Source organism: Chroicocephalus ridibundus, chromosome 9 (assembly GCF_963924245.1).
Source record: "Chroicocephalus ridibundus chromosome 9, bChrRid1.1, whole genome shotgun sequence".
Taxonomy (NCBI): Eukaryota; Metazoa; Chordata; class Aves; order Charadriiformes; family Laridae; genus Chroicocephalus; species Chroicocephalus ridibundus.
In genome coordinates, this window is record NC_086292.1 from 2,545,772 (window position 1) to 2,567,761 (window position 21,990).

General features: G+C 42.6%; 1 protein-coding gene across 2 annotated transcripts in view; it reads left to right on the plus strand.

The window, feature by feature from the left end:
- The window catches only part of LOC134520334 (vascular endothelial growth factor receptor kdr-like), a 140,332-nt gene that overhangs the window by 101,922 nt on the left and 16,420 nt on the right, over nt 1-21,990 (plus strand). The window contains exons 17-28 of one of the 2 annotated variants that reach the window (XM_063345521.1): nt 1,232-1,367; nt 2,350-2,454; nt 4,861-4,977; nt 8,399-8,487; nt 9,817-9,982; nt 10,536-10,633; nt 11,595-11,717; nt 11,826-11,937; nt 17,304-17,403; nt 17,808-17,913; nt 19,730-19,854; nt 20,101-20,179. In XM_063345521.1, the coding sequence (XP_063201591.1) occupies nt 1,232-1,367; nt 2,350-2,454; nt 4,861-4,977; nt 8,399-8,487; nt 9,817-9,982; nt 10,536-10,633; nt 11,595-11,717; nt 11,826-11,937; nt 17,304-17,403; nt 17,808-17,913; nt 19,730-19,854; nt 20,101-20,179 (1,356 nt within the window). The remainder of the gene's footprint in view (nt 1-1,231; nt 1,368-2,349; nt 2,455-4,860; nt 4,978-8,398; nt 8,488-9,816; nt 9,983-10,535; nt 10,634-11,594; nt 11,718-11,825; nt 11,938-17,303; nt 17,404-17,807; nt 17,914-19,729; nt 19,855-20,100; nt 20,180-21,990) is intronic. The other variant, XM_063345522.1, reaches the window with a different exon arrangement.

Genomic DNA, 21,990 nt, shown 5'->3' on the forward strand with positions numbered 1-21,990 from the left:
GAGAGCTTCCATATTGCACAAAGGCTCTGGGACTGGGCCCAGTTTATGCGTAGCATCGGAGTTTAGAGCCAAATGTTCAGGACAGATGGTAGAAAAACTGTGCAAAATGTTCCTATAAAATTTCAGTCCAAGATTTCTGCTGATAGTCTTGTGACTTCTCAAGGGATCACTTGCACTTGTGAGATTTCTACCCACTTCCATGGTACCATCAAATCAGGGTCCTCCCTCTTCATGAGTCAAACGGGCTTGCAAGCTTAGGAAACTGGAAAAAATCCTAAATCTCCTAGAACAAGGGCTTGATTTCAGCACTTATCCAAAGAGATTTCTCTGAAACATAGATATTAAAGGGGGCCCTGTTTTAAGAAAGATCCTAGGATGTTTGCTCTAGAAATGAGCTCAAACCATACAGCTTATCTTGTCTCCAAGTCTTGCTATTCTTCCACCTCCCTTTTGTGACTCAAAAAGTTAAAGTTTCAGTAAAGTTACAGGGAATTTAGGTCTGTTTTTCCTAAAACAGACAGCAAACAGAAAGGCAACTGCAGCTCTCTGCTCTGAAGCGCCACAAACTACAGCCCCGGGGCCGATCCTCAATAGTTGAGAAAAACTTCCCCTCCTGTTGCGAGTGATTAAATTCATGTTTTCCTCCTTGGCTTCAGTTTAACAGAGTTGTGGACAACGCTGAATTTCCTATTAGATTTTATACCTGTGCAAGTCTGCTCACAGGACCCACCAAATCACAATTTCTCACTTAGGAGCATTAGAAGTAGCAGCTTTCAAGCAATTTTAAATTGTAATAAGCAATAGCCATCAAGTGGATAACTGGAGAATCAAGACTGCAAAACAAAACACGATGAAAATGCCCAAACACTCCATAGTGCACCGGGCAATGCACCTCATGGAGTTCCCATAGAAAAGCACAGATTTCCTTTAATAGATACAGGTAGATGACAGCAATAGATTTTACGTCCTCAGAGTGTTTACCAACATTAATCAGTGACTCTTCCCAACACCCATGAGTGGCAGGCATACCTAAACATTTATTTCTCAGATACATAAAAAAAAGAGAGGCAGGAAGCTGAAGGGATGCATTCATGGTTGAGAATAAATTTCAGAGCTAAGTCTGGAACTCAGGGAACTCCCCAGCCAGCACTCAGTCCTGTAGACGACAGCTCTCTCCCATTAGAATCGCAGGGTAAATACTGTGAATAATTTCTCCACACCCTGTTTTTAGCCTGATGCAACAGATATTAAAACAGGATACCTGTCAATTATAATGGATCCAGAGGAAATGCCTCTTGACGAGCAGTGTGACCGTCTTCCCTATGACAGCAGTAAATGGGAGTTCCCAAGAGACAGACTGCGGCTGGGTGAGTCGTTTAGGTATTATTACTGTAACGAATGATCATTTCTAATGCTCCTCAGTTTCAGTGGATCTGTTGTATAACCCAAGAAGCAGCCTATCATTCAGTGCCAGAACTGGCAGTGAGTCACGGAATTCAGGATCATCCTTAATGGGGGGTGAAACAAGGGGTTTGGTAAGAAAAGCAAAGGTGGTGTCTCTCTCAAAGTAGCTACCACCTCTTTTTCTTTCCTGCAGAAGTGAAGCCAAACTCTTGACAGGGAAGAAAGGTACCTCCAGGTACAGTCCCTGCCAAAAGGGTGGTTTCACACCCACAGAGGAACAGGGAAAGAGAAGTCAATCTGAAAGGTGACAGTCTCTCAGTGAATTTCATTTTGAAGAAATCTGTCAATTCATCAAATAATCAATTCCTTATCAGTCATTTGAACTTGGCTTTGAACTGTAAAGAGCTACTATGAAAAAATGAAGAGCACGCTGGGTAATACAGGCAGAAAAATTCAAATGAAAGGGAAAATAAAGAAATATTATAACCTTAAATTCCATTTAGTATAGCTTTTATGTCAAATAAACGTCAATAACTGAAGGGTTAAAGGGTTCTGACTGCCTGAGTGCCATAGCTGGCTATCTCCATGACTGCGATTCATAGAGATCAGGCTTCCACAATTCTACGTTTAACCCAAAATTTCCTGGGCTTCAGGACAACTGTGTGTAATGTTTTTACCCTTAAGCTGAATCCAGAGTTATTTATTCCACTCTGTCCTATCACATACTGTATTGCATTAAAGTCATATGGATATAAATCATACCCCTTATATCCATATACTGCAAATATGCGATACAGGCTTCTGTTGACTGTCGGTCTACGTCTACGTTGTGCCTGGGCACTGGAGCCTTGTATTTCTTGCACAGCTGAGAATGCACGTTTCCCTCTTATCTGATGCAGACTGTCGTAAGTCCCTTTGGCTCATTCTTGACTCTTGCTTCTCTAGGTAAAACACTGGGTCATGGTGCTTTTGGGAAGGTGGTGGAGGCGTCTGCTTTTGGCATTGATAAATCTTCAACCTGCAAAACAGTTGCCGTAAAAATGCTTAAAGGTACATATCCCTCTGAGATTCTCACAAGACTCCTCAGGGAACCTGTGGGCAATGAGGTTTCCAGTTCTCAGCTCCAAACCAGTCCCACGTTCATTGTGTTCAGAAGGGAGTGGGTTTGTCATATGGGACCAATTAGTCGTTATACTGTAGAAGTTAACGTGTAGGAAATGACAAGCGGGCTCTGTGCTGTGCTGCTGATTAAGTCTTGTATTCCTAGAGGAGGAAAACAGCAGCTTCCAGGTCTGTGGGGTTAGGAGGGAAACAGATTACAGAATGTAATTACATTAGATAGTCTGAAATTGGATCTCAGCCTTCGATCACAGCCCTTCCAGATGTAGAACAGTTCAAGGGGTTGAAAAAAAAGCCATGCCAAGGGAGCGAATTAGAGACAACTTGCTTGCAATTATTGAAATTAAGGAAAGCTTTTACCATTCAGTGGTGGGTAAGGGGGGAACTTGGAGACTATTCTTTCATATTGTATTTACTTACAAAGCCTCTGCAGACAGCTTATGAATAAATGCATCAGCCAGTACATTCACTACTTGAGATGGAGGTTTTTAACCGCTCACTTAGGATTTTTTGAAAGGTAAATCGATGCTCACTGGATGGCTTTTCATATCCCATATTGCTCTGCATTGCTGCTGCATGACACTATTAACCCCTGCGATGCCATGATTCAGGAAGTTCTCTTCTATCATGGTATTTGGCTTCTGTTGCTAGTTGCCTCTCCTGATGCTCTGCTACTTCCCATCTCTCTGAAATTTCAAAAACATCAGTTTGTCATCTGTCTGGACCTCCTCCAAATCTGGTCTCCCTGCTCTGCATTAGTCAGTAGATCTTCAGATCATCTTCTCTCCTGCTGCTGTTTCTTCTGTTCCATGCCCATCTTCAGATCTCAGAAATATCCTAGAAGCCCCTGATCCAGACATATTCCATTCTCCATCCAAAACTCACTGCCCTGGATAGCTCTGGGTTTTCAACCACCTCCACACTGTGCTTCCCAGCTGATCCTCATGTCAACTCTACCCTGCCTGCACATATTCAACAAACTATTTGACAGTTCCTCCACCATTTTACCCCTTCCTCCCCCAGTGGAGGCAGCAGCCTCTGGGTCTAACCTGTCCCTCCCCAACTAACGTGTCCATAATTCATCACTTTCCTGAATAAAGCAGATTCTCCAGTGTGAGGCAATCCATTCAGAAAAAAAAAAAAAAAAAAAAAGGCTCTAGAAATGTCTGAAATACTGTCATTCTAGCATTATCTGCTGTTTTCATGAAGTAGGCTGGTATCAGTTCTAGGTTGAACGTAATGTGCAAGATTATCTGCAACACTTGGGAACCTGTTCTGTTTAGATTTTGCCAGGCGTATGTCCCAGCTCATGCCAGGGTAAATCAGGAGTAATACCACCCATGTACACACCCACCTACAAACACTGTTGACTGAAGAGATCTTGGGCTTGGAATAGTTCCTTCTTTGTGACACAATTTGGTGAAAGATTTGTTTCTGGAGAATTCTACAAACAGATAAAGAGGTTACATTTGTCACAAATGATCTATTATGGAACTGTTTCTTCATATTTAAATCTTACATGATGCAAAGGCAAAAACAGAGGAAGCAGGATGCAGCCCCTTTTGTTAAAACACATCATGGAAGTTTTGGAAAGAAGGCAGAGGAAACAAGCCAGGATCTGAACAATGTTCTGGTCTGAAAGTGCCTTCCTTAGCTTTGGCAGCAAAAGAGAAGGAAAGTACAGTAGAACTGGCTAGCCAACGTCTCATCAAGTGTCGAGTTCATGGTTCACACACAAATATGGCCCCCTCTGCTTTGCTGGAAAACATATTTCTTGGGTCCCTGAGATCTCACAGGGCTGAGATTTAGTTATGCTGTACATCCTCCAGTACATTCTGGGACCCAACTCACAGACGTGTTGGATTCCTCCATCACCTGCAGTGGAGAGTTGCTCAGTACTGTGGGAAAATATGTTCTGAGGTATTGTAAAGAATTACTACTGAACTGCACGTCACCATTAGAGATGGAGGAGCACGTTCTTCTGCGTGCCATTGTTGCTTGTAGTTGTTTGCTCTTCCTTTGCTAAGCTTGCAAAATCCAGTCCTTGCGAAGGCTCTCTGGTATGTGCTCTGGGGGGAGGGTTCTCCTGCAGGACAGTAACCCTCCGTAACCCATGCTAGAGAAAGGAAGAGTCACCCAAAAGATAAAGTGTTATTCCACTTCATAAAGGTCAATAGACAATGAAACGGATGAATTATTATCTGTTTAAGAGTCTGAAAAGCAAAGATACTGCAAGTAACCTGGGTGGGCTTTGTTTCCAAGTATAAACAGGATCTTGCTGTGTCCTGTTAAAAATATCCTGTTGTGTAAAGATGATTTTTTCCTGTTTATCTTAAGCAGAATGTGCAACTACTAACGAATGCAAGGCTTTAATGTCTGAACTGAAGATCCTCATCCATATAGGACATCATCTGAATGTAGTCAACCTGCTGGGAGCCTGCACTAAAGCTGGAGGTGAGAAGTCCTTGGTATATAAGGATCAAAGAAGAAACTCTTTTCAAACACAATGGTGTCTGGGTGTATCTGTGGTGGATCCCAAGTCTCACGCCCACGCAGTTAATGAAGGCACAAACATTTCTACCTCTCTGCTCATAGGAGCTTCTGCTACTGCAGAATACAGCCACATCTCATCAATGGTTTCTGAACATCTTCTCCCAGACAGTGGTGTCACTTCTCTATTTTATTTTTCTCTGTCCTCTGTGAGCTTGTTTCCAAAAGGGATTATGGACTGAAGGGAGGCAGGATCCTTAATTGCAAAAAGGTGCCCAATTCCTCCACATAGGCACTACTGATCACTTCAAAGGTTCTTCTCCCTCTTCTTCCCTGCCTTATCAGGAGGATGCACCAGGCTGAGCACTCCTTGGGGCCTCCTCCTTTCCCAAGCACTTCACTCTTGCCAGGCAAATGCCGGCATTTCTTGCCTAGTATTCAGGAAGCCCGAGGCAGTCCAAAGCTGAATGGAGCAGCAGCATGGACTTCCAGGGGGCTGAGCTGACATAACTGACTGTACGTCACACAAAGAATCTGTTACAAAGTGCAGATTTAAACAAAGGACTCCGTAAATCTTAGGCCTTTGTCACTAAAACATCCCTTCCCATACTGTCATACAAAGCATCCTTGTCTGTTACTATACAGTGCTTTAACTTCAGGGTAACAACTCTCAGAGATGCCTCTTTACTGCTTACAATGAACCTTCAAAACAATACCCAAAGGACAGATTTAGGAGAGCTGAGGACAAAGAAACCAGAGTAAAATAAATGAAGGGGAAAGTGTGAGAGAGATGGTGTACGCATCTGTTGTCATCTGAGACTCTGAAGCTATCATCTTCCTAAAGAACATGTAGTTGTCCAGTCACGGGGGAAAAAAAGAAAACTTCAGTGAGGTAGATTTGGTAGGATGCCAGGAAAGAAATCTTCCCTCCAGCAAGATACTCCCAGTTCCTCAAGGAGCAGTCAGCAGCCAGCAACCCCAGATACCGCTGTAATCTGGGAGCCATGGACAAGGAACTTGCAGGAATTGTTGCAGGACTGCAGACCCCAAAAGCTTGGATGGGAGGATGGCCAGCTTTAGCTGGAGGCTTTTAAGATTCAGATGTAAGCAAGTAGTCTTTGCTTGGGACTGTGAGTAGAGGGGAAGTAACGGTATGAATGCTGGTGACTCTCCTGTCAAGTCAATGAGGTGGATTAACACAAACAGGTGCCTAAAACATGGCACCATTACTAAGAGGTCAGCAGTTTTTAACCAAAGCCCTAATTCAGCCACAGAGTTCTAGTTGCATAGTAAGACACATCACAGTAACTGATGAAATCTTGTGATTGTCCAATTTCTGAGGAACTTTTTCTCCTAGGAGTCCCGCAGTTTCCCATTCTCCAGCCTGCTCCATCCCGACTGCCCTCCTGAGTGAAGAGGTAACCCTCGCTCTTCCCTGCTGGCTGCCTAGGAAGCCACCGATTCCTCCGGGGAGCAGGGGACGGAGCAGGGCAGTGCAGCACGGCCTTGCAGGGCACCAAGAGCCTCCCGGCAGGCGCTGGTTCGTTTACCTTTGAGCAATGCAACGGCAGGCTAAAGAAAAAAAAGCCTTGAGCTCTCAAGACAGACACTGGGATAAGAGTTACTATTAAATTGCCACTGTAGAATACGGGACTTTCTCTTTCCTTGTTAGGTTTTATGCGACCATATAAGAGTATTCCTGATGAAGACTGATATTAAGTATGCACATATATTATTTTAACAATATAAAAAATAACAAACTTTAACACCTTGTCTAAGTGTCTGATGTTAAGTAGTTAGAACTAACGCATAGTATATGCTTTACCATGAGGAAATAAAATATGGAGAGGCCTTGCCTAGGAAGCATTTCAAAAACATGAATAAATCACTAACCGGAGCTTTAAAGCTGTACTGGAATCTGCATTTCCTCAGGGCATCCATGAGGGACATTTGATTTTAGATTCTTCGGAACCATGTACCCCAGAGATCTCTGTGCGCTGCGGGATCCCAGCACTGCTGCCTTTAAGCCCAAGCGAGCAGGGTGTGTGGTCAGCAGTGGAACCCCTGACTGGTTTTGGGCCAGTTGTGTTTTTGCAATTACTGGTGCAGGGGACTCAGGTGCTGAACGTGTCACAGCTGTAGTCACTAGGAACTGAAGTCCTGAAGAGCCCAAAGGTGTGTATTCAGTCTAGAAGTGCTATAGGACTGGTACAAATAAAGAGCCTGGCAGAAATATGCATTGTTGTTATCGTCAAGCTATTGGTTATTATTGCTGGAATTCACCATCTCCTTTTTAACGGGATGACCTGCTTCCAAACGGTACTTGTCACCCAGTCTCAGACAGGATGCAGCAACCAGAATCTCTAAGGTTCGCTCTTCCCTCCTCAGCCCCTCTGCTCTCCCTTACAGCCCTGCTCTCGGTCAATACTCGACGCCGCAGACCGGACCAAGGCGCAGACTGCAGTACAAGCCGTGTACGCGTTTCAGATACAGGCAGAGAGAAGTGCTGCGTAGAGCTGCCTCCTTCCCCATGGCCAAGTGCAGCTCTCGGCGCTTTTCCTTTGAAGTTCAAACTCCTAAGTCTGAGCCATGGACCTTCTAGACAGAAAAAGTTTTCTGGCCATGAAATACGGTTGCTTAGGATTCATAATAATAGATGCTTATATGCATTCTAGTCCCACAATTTCACCTTGCCTTACATTTGATGATTACAAAAAACAGTGATTATGCTAAAGGCAAAGAATGTAGCTTTTCCCTTTCCTAATAGCTCACACTGAAACATAAAAGCATTTTCAAGCAGATCTTAAAAATATGCATAATTGTATAAAAGCAGCAATTGCACTGAACTCTACAGCAGTTTGCACAGAAATAAGAAAGGAAGAAACTGATAGGACTTTCCAGGCTTTCCAAAACTTCAGACTAAATATTTTTGTAACTTTTGGGTTAGTTCTGTCTATGATCCCTCATACTTTTATTGCCTCCAGTGGCACCGGCTCCACCCAAAACAAACAATTGTGAAGGCAGCAGAGAAAAATGAAGACTGCTCCATGCTATGGATGTATCTATAGAGTAAACCAACTCTAATAGCATATGAGATTGTGTATTCTTATTTATCATTCTGGATTTTCCTTGGTTTATAAATAAGGAATAAATACCACTGTTACCATCTACTGGGGAAAACTAGGAATCAGTGCAGCATTCCCTTCTCTCCGTATCCACTACCGATTGTGTGCTTCTGGAGTGCCACTTCTCTGTTTCCTAATTTCCTTATCTGTGTAATAGGAATGACAGTATTTACTTCTTTTGAAGAGGATTTGTGAGGATAAGTTAGCATTAAGTGCTTTGCAGTGCTTCAAAACTCATTTGACTTTCACTGTCTTTTTAGGTCCTTTAATGGTCATAGTAGAATATTGCAAATACGGAAATCTGTCCAACTATCTAAGAGGAAAACGAGGAGATTTCATTGCGTACAAGGTAAAAAAAATGACGGGCTTCTCATAGTCACAAGGCAGAGAATTAACAACCCCTGACCACAAGATCGATGTTTTTTCTGCATTGGCACTGAGACAGTTTGGTATTTGTAGAGGCACGTTATTTTCTCACCACATTTCAATTTGTATGAACAAGAAAAGGAATCTTTTTTCCCTGTAGGATCTCACTCCCATCCTCTTCTTTTCTAGCACCTACAAAAGAATTAGTTGCAAATACCCAAGTCCCCCAGTTTCCTGTTCTCCGGCCTGCACCATCCCGACTGCCCAGTGCATTTGAGAGAGAGAGGGGATTACTTGCGAGATCCTACCCAGCACAAGGGGGGCGACAAAGTAGTAGTGAAAAACTGGTATTAACTGAACTAGGAGAAGGTGAACCCTCCCAAAATACAAGCCCAGTTCGGGGATTTTTGTTTCTAGACCCACCCTCCCAGCTACCAAAAGCAGCTCACTCCTCCATCATCTGCTCATTCCCATCTTCTGTGCCCTCCCTTCCCCTGTGCCAACCTAAAAGTCTGTGCTAGATGCAGCGAACTGGATCACCAACACGGTCTGCATTACAATTAACCAAATGCTTTTGGTTTCCAAATGGTTATCTGCATCCACACAAACATTTGTGCTAGCACAAATGGGGGCAGGATATGGGGGAAGACACAGGAGGCCAGAAATCAGCGCTGGGGAGAGGACGGGGCTCCCTCCTCACTGTGAAAATACAGCATCGAAAGGGCTCTCTGATCTAAGCCCTGCCAGAAACTGGAGCCTCCCCAAGATTATTTTCCTGGATGATTCCATTATTATTATTATTATTATAGCTATTGTGTACAGGCACAAAAGTACATAAGGTACTTTGTGTACGAGAAGGAGATTTTCCTGGTACAGTCACTCAAAATTTCTTTTCTCACCATTGTTTTCATGAATTGCAGGGACTGGTTATGTCTCGCTCCCCAGGACAGGGTGAGACAGATGCATTTCACTGCACCTCATGCACATACCTTGAACTGTGATTTTTAACACGGTTACCTAAGACAGCAAGAGGTACAGAATTAAAATATATCTTTGCTCATCTATCAGTCTCACCCAGCAAGCTCCCAGCTAACCCTTACGGTGGAATCCTGCTATCAGTAAATGGGAGGTTCTGTATTAATAGATAGGAAACCAGGCTTCATTAGTTCTGCAATTCACGGAACATCATGTTCAAACATGTTTTGAGCTCGTCTTCAGAGGACACTTTCTCCGTATGCCATTCTGTTACATATTTTGAATCCCCAGGCATTGCATCATCCAAAGCTAAAAATCAGTTTTATACCATTTCTAGTCCCAGGAAAACTCTGACCAAGCAGAGAAAAGTCTGGATGAGTCCAACAGTGATTTGACCGAACTGATCAAGAGGCGCCTTGAGAGTGTAGCCAGCACAGGAAGCTCTGCCAGCTCAGGATTTATTGAAGATAAGAGTTACAGCGATTCAGAAGATGATGAAGAAGGTAAAAGAAACCTACCTAATCCCAGATTTTTTATTGTAAAGATTTCTGTTACTTGGCTAGTGCCACACACAGTCACACACTTTACTAGCCCTTATACAGCTTGACTTGTTCCGGAAATCACAAATTCTTTCTCTTGCCTGTGCCTCATTCCAACTTGCTCACAAAAAGAGATGTGCAATACCATATGCGTATAAAGCTGCTCCTGTTGTGTAAGAGGGGTAATAGCAATATTTTAGCAGAAGATTTGTGGGGCCAGTCTGTCCCCAGTCTTGTCACTCGCTCACTATAAAACACTTCCCTCACTTTTATCCCCAGATGTTGGTTTTTTCCCAATAGCTAAATATCATGATTAATGTTGGATGGAACCTTTTTAATCATCTGATCTTCTGCCTCTAGGTCAGTGGTTCCTAAACCAGAGTTGTAATCCTAGTAGAGAGCTCATGTAACAATACTCAGATGTAGGGCTGGGACCATCCGCATGCAAGTGGCACCAGTCCCAAAAAGGTTTGGAGCAGTTGCTCTAGTGTTTCACTGTGTCTGTGATCTCTCCTAGACGCTGAGGATCTGTACAAGCGGCCCCTGACTTTGGAGGACCTGATTTGCTACAGCTTCCAAGTGGCAAAAGGCATGGAGTTTCTCGCCTCCCGAAAAGTGAGCTCATTAAAATGTCAGGGCTGAACTTCTTTCACAGAATCATGAGTATCTGATACGAAGAAATCCAAATATACTTTTGAGCCTGAGTAATCTGCTTTTTGCTCTTATATTAAAGTGTGGGAGATCACATTAGCTCTGGTGGTTAAGCAATAAGTAGCACTGAAGGAGCTGTGCAGGAATATCCATCGTGTTCTTGGCGACAAGGACTGGCACCTGTAACGTGAGAGTTTAGATAGAAGGAGTGAATGCAGACCGTAAGACAATTCACGGAACTGTCTCATAAGTAAATGCAGAAAAGTCTTCTTATAGAGAGGGGTCCGTCTAGTACGGTCAACAAAAGTACTATTGAAAAATGAAGAGGGAGTATCCAGCTATTTATTTAGCTTGTCGGCAATGTTGGAGACTATCAGCAAAGATAGCGCCTCTTTTGGATACAAAAAAAAAGTATGTAGCCTGTGGCATGCTTGCTTTTCAAGTAAATTGAATGTAATACGCATAGAAAAGCATGCGCAAAGCGGAGAGCTTGCACTTTCCACCCAGTAGCAGGGTAGCACACACAGAAATCGCAACCGCAGTTACCCCCGTCTCACACACGCTCATGGAACTGCATTTGCAAATGTAGCTGCAGCTCTTTGAACTCTCCCAAATTTCTCGCAGAACAATCAACTGGAAAATGGCATTCCCTCCGCCTCATCATAACTGTGAAAGTTATTTCGCATGGAAAAATTAGAAAACTAATTGTAATACTCAGCTTGCTCCCTGAGTTATTTTCTCTTTTGCGTATGACACTATATTTGCAGCAGGTTCCCACACATATTTTCCTTCTCTAACCTGCTTGCAGCAAGAGTTCATTTATCTTTCCATTTCCAAAGGAGGTCTCATGCTTTCAACTCTGGCAGTGGCTCCTTGTCCAGACAGGAGCCACTCTCTGATCTTCCTTGTCCTCATTCCTTCACAGTGCATTCATCGGGACTTGGCAGCAAGGAACATCCTTCTTTCAGAGAACAACGTGGTGAAGATCTGTGACTTTGGACTAGCCAGGGATATTTACAAAGACCCTGACTACGTACGGAAAGGAGACGTAAGTGGAAGAAACTTGAAATGCTAATGTCAAGTTTTTATTCCCTTCGGGCTCGAGCAGATTAGTAACAACAGTTCTGGCAACATGTTGTATCTTTTGCATTCTTAGGCAAGACTTCCACTCAAATGGATGGCTCCAGAAGCTATTTTCGACAAAATTTACACGACGCAGAGTGATGTATGGTCTTTTGGAGTACTGCTATGGGAAATATTTTCTCTAGGTAAGAATGGTTTAAAACCCTTTTTTCCCCTAATTTAAGGCTCTATTGCTAAGAACAGCTTTTAACAAAAGGTGATAACGTGGTGCTGTGTTTCTGTTTGAGTTAGTACAAGTGCACAGTGCAGATCAGGTGCAAAATAAAGTCACTGGACTGAAGTCAAGGAGAACTCCACCTGGCAAAGTACATGAAAACAGTGAATATTGGGCAGGGCGGGACAAAACAAAATCCAAAACCCTGGACCTAACATTTGTAATAACTGAAACCAAGAGAGCACAGAGATAACGCAAGCTTCTGCTGCTCAGGAGTGAAATATTTCTTTGAGAGCAATGAAGAAGTTTCCCTGTCAAACCATATTTTCCCCTAAGCAGTCTGCTCCAGGAAACCACACAGCTCAAAGGTTGCAGAGGATTACGCTGCTGTTGACATAGTGGTCGGATGCTGCTAGTGGCAGCCCGTGGAACACAAGGGAGTTTGCCCACATGACATTTTATCCCAGCTTGCTTCTCTTACCCACAAAATCTAAGTAAGATTTTTCTAAGTCAGAAAAATGTATTGGCAGCAGCTGCCATCACGTTGATAGGAGAAGCAGCGCTAGACTCTGTGTAAGTCGTTCTGGCAGCGAGCAGGTCGAGTGCATAACTCTTCTGGTCATATCATTTGCAAGCCACAACATTTTTGAAAGCATAGTAATGGCATTCTTTATGTACTATAGATTTCATCTTACGCTGCTGCTGGAAATCTCAGCCTCACTGAGATCTGGTTCCTGCCCAGCAGATAAAACCTTGAAATTTAGACAAGCAGTTCTTACAGACAGTTGGACTTTGCCGCTCTCAAATTCTCCTTGCCGAGTGGCAAGTTTTGTTTTCCTGAGGGAATTTAGGAATGTCAGCTCTGGCTTTTTAATCAGCATTCGCAGACAAAAGAAAACAAGAAGCATTGTCAACTTAAGCTGCTGAATTTTAAAGCAAACGCTGTAATCTCCTACTATCTTTGGTTCATGGATCAGTTGAAATTAATGATTGGGCTCAAGATGCCAAGTCCCGATCTGGATGCAAAGTCTGGAGCTGTTTCTATCCTAATCTTTATTTAGGGCTGGCTGCAAAGATCACAACCTGGTTTCAGTCCAAGTCTTTGATTGGGATTTTTCTCTAGTTTGTATCAGCATGCCAAACAGAAAGTTCATACTCAAATGGTTAAAACAAGTGGCAGTTATTGCTTTCTCCGAAGTTCAGTCCTATTTATTTAGAATTTTTTTACCTTGGTGTAACAGCATCGCCAGCTGCATGTGTTTCGAAATCCCACAGAAAGACAAAGCTCCAGAAGCACGGGCAATGCCCCAGTTCTAACAGAGTATTCGAGAAGATGCATTAGCATCAGCATGCAGAGACACGCTCAGAGGGGACAGTCTCTCCACTGGGCATCTCCAAGGAACCAAATGAACTGAATACTGATGAATGGCGAGGACCACTGCAGAAGGCAAAGTGTTGATCCCATTCCCAGAGGTTCTGACAGAGTTTAACAGATGTGAACTTCAGGTCATTTGGCCTTTAATGATGGTGACTAATAAAAATTAAAACATAGTCACTGAAATTCATCCGTATTTTAGCTATTTTTAAAAATAATTTATCTGGTTGCTTTTAATTTTAGATAGCCTCTTTTCTTAATGAAGGTGCTTACTTGGAACAATAGACTGTCCTCTTCTGAATTCAGAGGAATCTACTAAATCACTCCAAGGGCTGCCATCCGTAGAGCAGCCTCTGCCCTCCTTATGACGTAGATCACAAACTACTTTCTTCAATCCGTGGCACAGATTCAAAAGCAGTCATTTTCTCTAAGAGGGTTTTTCATACAGATCATCCAGGCATGGCTGTGGTTTGGCACTACTCACATCTGCAGCTCACACGATAAATATTTAATTAAGGATTTGTGTCACTGATTGAACTCTGTTATATAAAAGTTTTACAGATCATTGAGAGCCAGGGGATGGAAGTTATTTGTCGTTGCTACAGGGTATGTTTTGCCTCCCGTTTACAACTGCTGCTTTTTACTGGGTCCCACAGATTTAGCACCCTCTAAAAAAAGGAAAAAATACTGATTAGTAAAACGCACAATTTAGTTTGGACATGGGTCTTTCCAGGGTCAGAAGTTGAATGAAGCACGACAGGCTTCCTCCAGAAAGGCTGGCAGGCTGGATCCATTTTGGTGATACACAGGGAAATCAAGACTTGAGAGACTGTTAATTTTCATTTGGGGCTGAGATTGCATGGAGCTTTGCATTATTTAAATGGGGTCAGCTCACCTCATGTCAGGTAATGCCAGCAATGTTTAATACATCTTGAAATCACTTCCATGGCGCATTACAGAATGTCGGTGTCTCCTGGAATTTAAATGTGCGCTGTTCAAAAAGCAATCAAAGATAATTATGTAAACAAGCAGTGCCTAGTAGTATAACATCAGCATCTTATTATCCTACTAAAATAACACCAAGATCAAAAGAGGGCTTCTATATCCAGTACATGCCACATCTTTGAGCATTTTGGAAGAGATTTCCCCTAAGGAAAACGTCCTGTGTAGACCTTACACCATATGTTTCAGGCTACATTTCTCCCAAGCTGTCTCAGCTTCCCAAATCCAAGTGATTAGGCTTATCACATAGTCCAGATGAAGTACAATGGTGAGTGGAGGTGGAAAAGGGAGAGTTCCTTGCTTTTATGATCTGAGCTGCCTCCAGCTGGTAGGAGGCCAGCACCAGTCAAAATATAAGCTACCAAAAGATCTTGCAATCAAAAATTATTCTTCTTTGCCTTCCCTGTACTTGCTTCACCAACATATTGAATTTGATATGATCAATGATGTAATCAAAGAAAGATAACTCGGATCGTGAGACCAAGTGGAATTTTCCATCCCTCCTCACCCAATTCTTCCGTGTTGCCCTCAAGGTCTCAGTTCCAATCAATGTATTTGCAAGAGTAATTCTTATCTGCTGTGCTCATGAGCCAGATCCCACCAGTGATACTCAGCAAACTGAGGGGTTTCTTTTGCACATCAGCATGGTCATGGTCAGCGTAAAACAGCCATTCATCAATGGCACGACTCCATTCAGCTCCTCCTAATGGAAATTGGTTGGCCATGGTGGCACAACAATTGCATAATGCTGTCAGAAGTGAATGAAAATGGCCGTGCAGCCCATCTCTTCTCTAATGAGGGGTATTGTTTTCAGTGTTGCACCACAGTATATTGACAATCTAGGGCCAAGTAGGTCAGGTGAGGCTTATTCTCACTTCTCTTGAGAGGCTGCGTTGTTAAACAGATACGGGATCAACTAGGCAGATGGCTTCGTGAAGCCTCAGTACTTTGTAAAGGTTTGTAAAGATAAACCTGCAGTGAGAGTTCAGGAGCTTGGACAACAGTCAGTGCCCCCAGAGCCTGTTCCTATCCTTAGCCTTTTGGCACAGTGTAACCGGGAAAGTGACACTATAGTTTCTATCCATCTCTTTATTCAGAGGGACCTTGAGAGTTGATAGAAGCCCGGTTTGAGATCTTTGACGAATGAGTGATGCCATGGGAACTGAACATTACATTAGCAGGTTATTACAATCATAACGACAGGCCAAGACAAAACTTGGAAGGAAAATATAAAGCAGAAATAAAGCTCCTGACTACTTCCAACCTTCCTAACTCCAGGAAACACTCTTAATTCTGTGATCTGATACTGGCACGTCAAGGCAATTCAGATCTGCTGTGGCTAAGTGCCCCTCAGCTTTGAATGTCATTGAAGCCCGTTTGCTGTGTTGAGATACACTCTTAGGAAGTTGCCAGGATCTTTGCTCCCCAGTGCATAGTTTTGCAGATTGAGCAGTCAGATTCAGGGAGTAGAATAATTCTGGGAACAGCCACATTTTGGCACCATCTTCACTGCTTTTATCCAAAAGACTTCTGCTGCGCTTGTTGTGCCCCCAAGTGCACAGCACATGATGGTGTTCCCAAATGGGGAAAAAAATAGGCAGGAATGTTTTAGACGGTAAATCATATAGAGATTCCTCAAGGGCTGGATACAGATCCAGATTCCATTCAATCCCATATATTAAGACTTGATTAAGTTTTCTTCCAAATTCACCATCCAGCCTCTAGGATGCCAAAAAGTGGAAGACAAGGGTTGCACTGCATGCGAAGCCTTTGCTGAGAAGGAAAGGAGGAAAGCTTACCCATCTTTTAGGTCTGTCTGTCTACAGAAAGTTCAGTAACCTTTCAGACTTCATTGTGGACATCTCTTGAATTTTACCTATGAGGTCTGGATTACTCAGCTGCCAGAGCACTTTCTCAAATCATGTATTTGTTCCCATTATTTATGGTGCATCATAAAGTGCAGGTGGCATACAACAGAGATCACAACCTCTGAAAAGCCCCCACTCACTCATTAGTTCAGGAGAAGAGCACAGTCAAGGCATACATAGATTTATACTAGTCATTCCTCTAAAGATAACCATTTATACAGGAAAGCGAAATAAGTCTCACTCCTTCAATTTGATGACTAGGCCAACTTTTGTATAAGTTAATAGAATACTACCAGCCCCTTTACAGAAGTTCACCTCTCAAAAGCAATCACATTTGCCACGTACTGACCTCCCCGGTTTCACACTAACAATTGAGTAGCCCTCAACGTAAGCTGCACTGAACACACACTCAGAAAAGAAAACAAGGCAAAAAATTTGGGAAGCCATTTTTGAAAGATTTTTTTACCTGTGGGAGTGCATAATACCTATACAAAAGTACACTGGTGAACCAGGAGAGGAGGACTACAGTGCCACACCTGGGGCTGAACTGCAAGGTTCTCACAGCCTTCTGCAGGAGCCAGACGCCTACAGCTTTCTCTGCACTCACTCACAGAGGCCAGCGAGGCCACAGGCTCTAAGGCAATGAACGATGAGCAGCACTGACTGACTTCATGTGTATTTAACTTAGGGCAGGATACTAGCAGACTAACAGTTTGGGAAACAGTATGTAACCAACTGAATAAGCTGGAACTTTTCTACTACTGACCAAGAGGTCATTTAAAGTCTCGAACTAATAAAATTTATTTCTCTTCTGCCATATTTTACCTTGGAGTGGTCCTGGCTATATTACGAATGCAGAGGAGACAGCATGATTGAAATCTCTAAAGAGGCAGAGTGAGTCTATAACAGGTTTCCAAACAAAACACGTAGACAGCAAGTGATTGCAACCCCTTCTTTGCTCTAGCTTCTTTTGCTGTCAGACTCTAGGTAATCTCGAATGCTCAGCAGAAATCATCGATATGTGTTTCATTCACTGGACTGGGAAATAGGGATTGTGCCATTCTGCAGCCTCCTCTTTATTTCTCCCATCAGGTGCCTCACCGTACCCTGGAGTGCAGATAGATGAGGACTTTTGCCGACGGCTCAAAGAAGGAACCCGGATGAGATCTCCAGAGTACTCTACTCCAGAAGTGTAAGAGCACCAGGTTTTGTATTGCGGGCTGATACATGCCATTTAAGTATTACAAAAGAGATTGTATTTAAGTGCGGAGAGAGAAGGAGACCTCATCAGATGACAGCTATGTATTTTGTTTCCAGCTAACGTAGTTAGCTGTGCATATCTTGCGTGTCCTGATACCACAGAAAACGCTAAAGACAGACCAAGTCATCCTGACCTTTGCCAACAACAAGTTTCATGTCAGTCGTAGTTCAGCATCCTACATGGAAACTAGGACAGCATTCCAGCACATGGAGATCTGACCTTGTCTAAATCCAAAACTATCCAAACCATGACCAAAACAAGCAGCAGCAGAAAGAAACAATTTGGAAGCAAAGCTCCTATCTTTTTCCTTTCTTAATACCTGTGTTTTTCTCTAGCTACCAGACAATGCTGGACTGTTGGCACGGAGTACCCACAGAGAGACCCACTTTCACTGAGCTTGTGGAGCGCTTAGGAGACCTTCTTCAAGCCAATGTACAGCAGGTACAGCACTGCAAATGTTTCTTCAACAAACGTGGGCATACAGATGTATACGTATGTGGATATGTGTAGACACGCACACAGGTAATGACGATGTCGAGCAGTAATATTAGATTTGACTTCATAACAGAGGTGACAAGGAAAATGGCTACTGGGATGAGCAAAGAAAACATTAACTATTCAAAGGGGATTATATTTCAAAACTAGATGTTTGTCCATCCATAATAAGCAGAAACTTACATTAATTAAAAAAAGGCTCAGTTGCCCCTTAGAGAAACAATAGTGCTTTATCTCACAAACAATTTTAATTAGATTCCAACATAGTAAACTGCCAGTAGTTGGTCTGAACTTTCTCTCTCATTTTCTAAGCTTACGTTCATCAGTGCTCTTAGGTGCAGTTTAAAGCTCAGAAAGTCAATTACAAAATTATTAATTTCATAATAGTTAAATCAGTTGTTTTCTTCTTCAGTAGAAACAACCAGACTAGTTATGTAACTGTTAATTTAATTTAAGAAGATATCAAACCCTCTCCTCCAGCTCCTTCCTGCTTGTAAACAAATTTAGTGAAGCTAAGTTGAAGAGGGCCCAGTTTGCAACAAGAAGAGCTTGTGAGTTTTATCCTATAACCGAAGTAAATTAAGGAGACATAAAAATCATGATAAGGGAATAGGGCACTTAACTGCTTCTCAAAATTAAAAAAAAAAAAAAAAAAATCAAGCAAAGGGAAATTTGGACAAATAGTTTTAGGACTTAAAGGAAGAGTCATTTCAGAAGATTACTGCAGGGGTGTAATGACAATGCAGAGGTTATTAAGATGTGTACTGAATTCCATTAAACTTGCAGCATCAATTTCTTGTGAGGACAAGACATTAAATCCTTTAAGGCTACCATTGGAAGGACCAGCTCTTCCTAAGCTGCAACTCCTTAAGTCTCAAAAAGTCGATACACAGGCAATATTCTTCTACCTCTTCCAAAATCTGTTAAAGTCCTATTGGCCAAAGGGGTTTTGTGGCTTCATGCCGCTCCCTCCCTTCTACCACACACATGGCTTAAACTTGGATTGAGGTGTCCCCGAGACCGGTCCCTTGGCATTCCCAAAGAGGCCAACGCAACGACAATATAGGGGACTGCTTTCCTGACGTGCAGATCGGTGAAATTCCGTTCACCTTCACTGAGGCAGAACAGCCACACATCTGGAATGTAGTAATCATCACAAAGAAATTGCTGCAAACTCATCGAAGACAATGCTGCTGTGAAAGTCACCGAAGCCCGCTACTTTTAAACTGGGTGCACATGTACTGACACCCTCAATACAACCATCGCGTTGCTGTGCCATATGGGAGAGACACTGAGAAGTCTTGTAATCGTATAAAGACCAGTGAAGCAATAGCTGGGGCTGAGATGCCTGGAAGAGAAAACGCACCAACCGCAGATGAGTCCTGGAACATCGCATGCTCTGGTGGCAGAGACTGTAGGTTGTTTGGTTGGACTCGATGATCTCAAAGGTCCTTTCCAACCATGAAGATTCTATGATTAGAGACCATTTCCAGCCATTCTGCATTGTAGGTTTTCCAAAGTGTACCATCTTCTTCATACAAAGCCTTGTGCACAGTAAATGTTGGATAAACCTAAATATTCTAACTTGCACATGTAAAGAATATGATAATCACTTTGAAGAAGCACTATAAAGTAAATTAAAATAAAATCCAGTCCTTTCTCAGTGTAAAGTTCTCTAAAAAACAATATCCTTTTACATCTGAGATGCAGCACAAAATGAACTTTACTAGCTTTGTGTTCTTTTATGTTATTAATTATATAGGATGGGAAAGACTATATTCCACTGAACATCACCTTGCGTCCTGATGGAGAATCTAACACCAAAACTTGCCCTGTGGAAGAAAACTTGAACAACTGTGTTAATCGCTGGAGCGCAGTGGAAACTGGGTAAGAAAAATATATACGGGGGTGGAAGGGAAAGAAAGATTTGGTATAGCTGGGCGCTGTTTGTTGTCCTCTCTCAACATGGAGCTGGACAGACAAATTTCTCAGGGTATTGTTTATTAGCTACAAGAGATGAAAAAAGAAAACTGGTCCAGGAAACTGAGCTGTGTCAGGGATGTTAATTGAGTTACCAACTGGTGCAGCATCTGCTTGGGTTTTACGCTGACCCCTCAACTTTCTGGGTTTCAGTAACAACAGCAAGAAGCGGCCACTGAGTGTGAAGACATTTGATGAGGTGCCAGTGGAAAAGGAGAAAGTGATGCATGAGGTAAGTGGGGTGATTGCATCCTTCTCCTCCGGGTTCACAGATCACTTGTCACCAGCACCAGAAACAGTTATTAGAGCTTTTGAAATCTGTTTGGTAAGAAAAAGCTTTAAATCAAGCAGAAGATTTGGCCCTAGCATCTCACACATAGGACTGTGTGACAACAAAGAGGGACCCACATTTATCTTAACAAATAATTTAAAGAGAAGCTCATGCATAATTATCCTGGCTTTGATCAGGCTAAGGAGATTTATATTACATATTTCAATATGTTTTTTCCACCATAAGAGAATGGCAGCTCACTGAAATGGAGCCTTTTGAAGGAAATATGTCCAGAACACATTCTGGCTGGCTGAGACAGCCAATAACTTGGTGGTGGTGAGGCCGTTCAGTTCTGGATAGACAAGACCAAGATTCAAGTTCCTGCTCTACTTGATTCACACAAAGGGCTCAAACCCTGGATTTTCTCACCATAAATAAACATATTTATTGTGAGTTTAATGGCACTGCAGGGTGGAAGAGTGTTGAAATGTTTCATTTTCACTCCCATGGAAAACAAAAACTTGTTTTGTTACAGAATGATGGTTCTGCTTGTTGGCGTCCCCTGAAATTACAGGTTCCAACAGTGGAGGGGTTTGGGTTTTTTTCTATTTTTTCTTCTTTACTAAAAAAAAAAAAAAAAATCCATCCAACTGATGAATTTCCTCTATGGTTCCGGTACTGACCGGCTGCAGTGCCATATGCAGTCCACACCACCTGCCTCAGCGACAGATTCTGTGCCACTAAGGAGGGAGCTTCGTAACACATCCATGTTTGGAGCAGATCGAAGTTTAAGGAGGAAGCATGAAGCCCTCAGGAAACCTTCTAGCAGAGGAAGAGGGCAAGGGCCACACAGCTAGGGGCAGTAAAAGAAAAGAAAGATGTGTACAGTTTTATAGAAAGAAGCCGGTCTGTCTCCTCTGCGAAGCCGGGAACCGTCCCTGTGCTCCAGCCGAGACTCCCTCTGGCACAGCCAGCCATTCCTCACAGGAGCTCTCTTGGGAAGGGCCAGCTCTCTGGCTACAACTTGTCCTGGACACATTTCACGTCCTTGACAAATATAGAGTATTTCTCATCTGTTTTCTTGTTAGCACAAGCTAAGGCCCATTATTCCCTAGTATTTTGCCAGATGTAATTTCTGTGCCTTTATCAGTGCATTTTAGGGATTAGAAGGCTCAGAATTTTCTCTGCCTCCTGCATCTTTCCTCTTGCAGGATAAAAATCTCTCCCTCTGAATCACACAAAGGCATTTACTAGATAGATCTGGTATCAGTAAGAGATTACTGCTGCCAGCAGGAGCATTACTTTCCTAAATGCTCCCTGTTCGTGGCATTTTAAAGTAAGTCCTTACATGAAGGGGGGAAAGTTTCAAAAAAAGGCTAATGATACATTAACAGACCAGAAAAAAATGTGACATTTCAATGAGGATCCTTTAAAGCAAAATTATGGTGTGATCTACTTTTGGACAAAGTAAGTGCACTTGGGTTACTAAAATTATCTTACCTCTCAAGACATTAATACTGATTAGGTCATTATTTCAAATAGCTGCCCAGGATCTCTGAAAGTGCTCTACCACACCTTCCTGCAATTGTGCTGCTTATCTCTAGTCTCTGGTGATACTCTTTTAACAATTCTCTAAGCAAAATGCAAAGCAGCACTCAGATAAATTGTTTCTAGACCACCTATTTTAAGGGGAAATACTCAAGATAAAAACCAGAAAGAAAAGCTCGTTTCTACTGAGGTTCTGACAGACCTAATTAATTTAGGATTTTACT